At 40.3% G+C, this 5734-nt stretch overlaps 1 protein-coding gene across 1 annotated transcript; it reads left to right on the top strand.

Annotated features, from left to right (window-relative positions):
• The first annotated feature begins 1362 nt into the window (after positions 1-1362).
• LOC137360362 (probable G-protein coupled receptor 139) lies at positions 1363-5311 on the top strand. Its single transcript, XM_068025825.1, has 2 exons — positions 1363-1378; positions 4401-5311. The coding sequence occupies exons 1-2, from the start codon at positions 1363-1365 to the stop codon at positions 5309-5311; spliced, it is 927 nt and encodes a 308-aa protein (XP_067881926.1).
• The last annotated feature ends 423 nt before the right edge of the window (positions 5312-5734 follow it).

The following is a 5734-nucleotide window of genomic DNA, read 5'->3' as shown; positions in this document are numbered from 1 at the left end:
GGTGTTCTGTTTGAAAGTTTGCCATCGGCTAATTTTGATAACCTGTGTTGAAAAATCAACGCCCAGAATGCCAGAATATTCCAATTGAAATTATTGTTGCAGCCCTGTCACTTAATGATTGTCCACAATTCCGGGGGGGGGGGGGGGGGGGGGGGGCGGGTGGGGTGGGGGTGATGGAAACAATGTTATTGCAGATGCTTTGTAGCGAATCTCAGTTTGTTTGAGTTAAAGGAATGAAGATGGTAAACAGCACAGTTCTATTAACTACAAGTAAAGAATGAATGGAGAATGAGTGTGAAAATGTGTTTTAAAATGTTTTGAACTTCTGTTTTCATACATTTTAATGACGATTTTCAAATATTTATTTTTCATTTCCCCCAAGGTTGGAGATGTTACGTAGGCACTTCCATTTTTCTTTGTAAAGTATGTTTTAAGAAATTGTCGTTGGATTGTGGACACTTGACTCATCTGGAATCTTGAGGAGGCTGAACTTTGTGTTCTTTTTTAAGGATGGTCAACAGACGATTTCGGTTTTTAGCAGGTAAACAAATACTGGACAGCATCTAATTTCCAGTAAACACTGCAGGGTAGTGTTCTGACCTGAAAGGATGTTTGCAAGGGAATAACAAGTTAAGTTTTATAGATGTCATGTGACTTACGGCTGAAGAGTTTTAGTTTCATTTTGAAATGCTAAAAAAATCCAGTTGGTGTTTAGCCTGAACAAAACAGAGAGGAGGAGTTGCTCTGTGCCTGCCAGGAGAAGAAAGCTGTTCTCTTTCCCTTTTTTAAGAATCCCTGCATCTTTCATGAATTCCTGCATCAAGTCGTACTGCTGGCTCATGTACATCAAGAAATCCTGCATAATTGTAGAAACTGTGCATCTTTGGAGGAACTTTACAACGAATGTGTGGGAACTGAAACATTTTTTTTGCTACTGATGTAAGCCCTATGTGAAGCCTTCTGTGCTGAGTCTCTTTGAAAGACTTCCCAAACGGATTGTCAAGTTTGCCTGGGAAGAACTGTTCAAAGAAGAATCCATCAGCAGCCGCCAATTTACCTTTAGGCCATCTCGCGAAACTATGGACGTCCATACTCTCTTTTCAGTCTCAGTGTTTTTTTTTCATCCTTCTATGCCTTTGTAAGAATAGTAAATAATAATCCCCTTTTTAGTTTTTGCAGTTTACCGGTCTGCATATGTGTGTCTGTGCATGTGGGCGAGGAAAAATAAGGGGCGTTAATATTTTGATTTGTGCGTATGTGGACTACATTGGTGTAGACACTATTTAAAATAAACAGTTAATATTTGTTTTTTAATGAAAGAAAACTGGTCGGTGTGCTTTATTCTGGTGAAAAGTGGAGTACATGATTGATTGCTTCAGTAAGTGGGAAAAATTAAATATATCTTGTGACCTGTGGAGAAGTGGGACTGGCTGAACAGTACACTCCTCCCGCCTTGGCTGAAACTGACCATCTATCCATCCATCCATCCATCCATCCATCCATCCATCCATCTATCCATCTATCTATCTATCTATCTATCTATCTATCTATCTATCTATCTATCTATCTATCTATCTATCTATCTATCTATCTATCTTTCTATCTATCTATCTATTTGCCCTGTATTCCTGCATCTATCTACCTATCTAGCTGCCTATCAATCCATGTATCCCTCTCTCTGCCTATCTAACCTTCTATATGCCACCTATCTATCCATCTTTTTGCAAATCTATCATCTAGCAATTTGTCTTTCTAATTAGTTGCCTGTCAATCTATCATTCTAACCATCTAGCTATAACACCTTCTATGTATATATCTATCAGCCTAACCATCCATATATCATTCATCTATTGATCGGTTCATCTATCGATCTACCAATCGACCTATCACTCTAAGTCTCTCATTCTTTCGCTAACCAAGTCTCTCCAGCTCTCCCCATGTTTGTCTCTCTCTAGCTACCTTTCTGTCTATATGTCTATCTATCTCAGTATTTGCCTCTCCGTCCAAATAAACACATGATGCTCCTCGCCCACATCAAGCCTACAAGCTACAACATAACAAGACTGTCCTTGCAAATGTCCCATTCTCACTTTTCCCCACAGACTGGATATCTCCCGGATTATAATCGGGAATTTATTATTTATTTATAATGTGATGTTGTGGAGACGGAGTGTGAACAGCTCTGAGTAGGTTTCTTATTTTATTTTTATTTATTTATTTAGAGATAAAGCACTGAAACAGGCCCTTCGGCCCACCGAGTCTGTGCCGACCAACAACCACCCATTTATACTAACCCTACAGTAATCCCATACTCCTTATCACCTACCTACACTAGGAGCAATTCATAACAGCCAATTTACCTATCACCTGCAAGTCTTTGGATGTGGGAGGAAACCGGAGCACCCGGAGAAAATCCACGCAGACACAGCGAGAACGTGCAAACTCCGCACAGGAAGTACCCAGAATCGAACCCGGGTCCCTGAAGCTGTGAGGCTGCGGTGCTAACTACTTGTAATAATCTCGGATGCATTAATGCTACAGGACTGAAGGAGGATATTTGATCCTTCGTGTCTGTGTCGGCTCTTTCAAGAAGCATATCAGTTATTCCCAGTCACTCTCTTTGCCCCATATCTCTCTGTAACCTTCGCCAGCAAATATAATCATTTTGCAACTAGGAATTTTGCTAACAAGTTTAAATCTGCGCGTCAGATTATCAAAACTTTAGTCTTTAAAAACAGTCTTTCTTTATTTACTCTAAACGCTGCATTGTTTAAAATATCACCAGTAAATCTTTGGTCCAAGACCACCCCAAGCTTTTCCAGTCCACCCAAGTAAGTCTAATCTCCCTACCCTGGACCCATATAGTTCTTGCAGCACTCAGTTTTTTTATTTAATTGCCTATGAAATACACAACGTCAGATAATAGATGTTTTATTGTTTCTTAACTGGAACAAAACAGATCGTGTCTGTGAACTCTCAATGACATTTTCTCTTGCTGGCTGAGTAATATTCCATTAAGCAAAACTAATCTGCATTTGATCCTCATATTTCCCATCCCTTTCTATATTGTCTGAATAGCTTGTATACAGGATGTTAATCATCCCATTCTCCCCTTTTTGCAGCCATGTTCAGACATCAACACACATCATATGCCGACATGGCTATTTATGTCTGTATCTGAAGAAGCTAATTAACCACATCATCTGATTGCAGGAAAGCAACTGCAACCCGAACCTACACTTATTTGCATTTTCTTTGATTTCCACCTAATTTAGTATGATATCAAATGCCATCTCACCCAGTCCTGTGTATACATTGATCCTACTTTTAAATGCTATATTTTTGGGCTGAAACCCCTGATGAATTCGTTTCAACTCTCGTACACTGCACCAGTCAACCTGTCTGGGACGATATTGGCCCCAGTTCTCTTCAGGTGCAACAGGCTGAAAACATCCTCCTTGTCTCACAGCTGGTCCCAATGTCAGCGGAATCTAAAATCCTTCCTGCTAAATCATGTCTCCAGCCACGCAATCATTGCCACATTCTCCTATTTCTGCCTTAGCTAAACCTTGGCGCTGGGAGTAACCCAGTGATTACTGCCCTTGCAATCTTTTTTTAAAGAGATGCAGCACTGACACAGGCCCTTCGGCCCACCGAGTCTGTACCGACCATCAACCACCCAATTATACTAATCCTACACTAATCCCATATTCCTACCACATCCCCACCTGTCCTGATATTTCCCTATCACTTACCAATGCTCGGGGCAATTTATAATGGCCAATTTACCTATCAACCTGCAAGTCTTTTTGGCATGTGGGAGGAAACTGGAACACCCGGAGGAAACCCACGCAGACACAGGGAGAACTCCACACAGGCAGTACCCAGAGTTGAACCCGGGTCGCTGGAGCTGTGAGGCTGCGGTGCTAACCACTGCGCCACTGTGCCGCCCAAAATCCTACTTCTTACTTTCCTCCCTAGCTCTGTAAACTCTGACTACAGGACCTCGATACTCTTCCTCACAATGTCATTGATATTGATACAGAAAAAAAAAACACTTAGAGTTCCATCCCTTCCACCCGCAGAATGTTTTGCACACGGTTCATGACATCTCTTACCCCGGAACCAGGGAGGTGAGTAGCAAACGGGATTCAGTTATTCGTCTTTACTGAGGATATATATATATATATTATTATTTGATCTACAGTTTTCTATACTTTTCACTGCAACCTTGGTTAAATTTCTCTGCAGAATTCAGAGGTAGCAAGGGTAAAGAGTTATGTTCCTCTATTCTGAACTATGTGGTAAAGGTGTATGCATCAGAATAAATAATGTGAAGCTGAGTAATTTTCTGTAAACTTCTTAGTGGCTCCCTGTTACTGTTGATTTCTATTTTGCAGCCACTCTGTTGACAATTATTATCCTGTTTCGGGGAAAATGTGGTCTCGCCAAATGTGTAACTCGCTACCTGAAGGTCATGGCAGCAGCGGATCTACTGGCCATTATCACTGATGTAGTACTTTATCGGATTAATGATTATTATTTACCAACTAGCTTCCTGTTCATAACTCCTGTGTGCGCTTTCCAAAATGTATTAAGAAATGCTGCCAAAGATATTTCAGTTTGGGTGACAGTCGCTTTCATTTTTGACAGGTTTGTAACCATTTGTTGCCAGAACCTGAGGACTAAATACTTCACTGAGAACACTGCCTCTGCGGTTATTGGAACAATATGTCTGTTGTTCAGTTTGAAAAACATCCCCTGGTACTTTACCTTGGAGCCCTACGTTACAATTAACAACGTACCTTGGTACTGTAATGCAAAACTGGATTACTATACTGTACCTGCATGGGTCGCATTTAGTTGGATTCACCGCTGCCTCAACCCCTTGCTCCCAATAGTTCTGATATTGCTGCTCAATATTATGACCGTAGTGCACATTTTGGCAGTAAGTAGAGTCCGCAAAAGTCTGAGGGTAACCAAGAATAAAGTAAATCAAAATGATCCGGAGATGAAGAAGCGAAGGAAATCCATCATTTTACTCTTTGCTATATCTGGAAACTTCATAATGCTATGGATGTTATACGTGATCATTTTCTTATTAACCCAAATTACAAACAATTATTATTCAACAGGTTTGAGTGATCCGATGTTAATTGCAGATCAAACCAGTTACATGCTCCTGCTTTTGAGTTGCTGCACAAACACATGCATTTATGCTGTGACTGTGACTAAGTTCAAAGAGGAGCTGAAGAATTCATTGACATATGCACCAAAATTAATACTTAAATTGGTTAAACAAGGACAATGATGACACAATATCCAGAAATTTAATTCTATTCCATCTCTGGTCCCATCATTTTCTCCATGATTCATTGCTACTGAGTGCTTCCAGGAACAGTAATTGACAATATCAGACAAAGAGAATATGTGCAAAATAATGAGATGATTCTGTAATATTCCATTGTTTGCCAGTCTCTCACCCTCTGACTTCCACTGGGTGCAGATTTAAACGATCCGTTTTCAATATCAGTAAAGATATAATTATGTATTCACATCCCGGATTGAGAACGGTTTCATTGGATGATCTGTTTTCCGACAAATGATGGCTTGCACTCCCGTAAATCCGAAATTTCCCTTGAAGTATGAGGTTTATTCAGAATCGGTGGCATTGTTTTCACTGTATAAACATGTCCGATCAGCAATCTATTTCCACACTTCATTGTCTGAACAT

Source organism: Heterodontus francisci, unplaced genomic scaffold, assembly GCF_036365525.1.
Source record: "Heterodontus francisci isolate sHetFra1 unplaced genomic scaffold, sHetFra1.hap1 HAP1_SCAFFOLD_188, whole genome shotgun sequence".
NCBI lineage: Eukaryota > Metazoa > Chordata > Chondrichthyes > Heterodontiformes > Heterodontidae > Heterodontus > Heterodontus francisci.
Note: the sequence above shows the minus strand (reverse complement) of the source record. Positions and strands in the feature narration are given on the sequence as shown.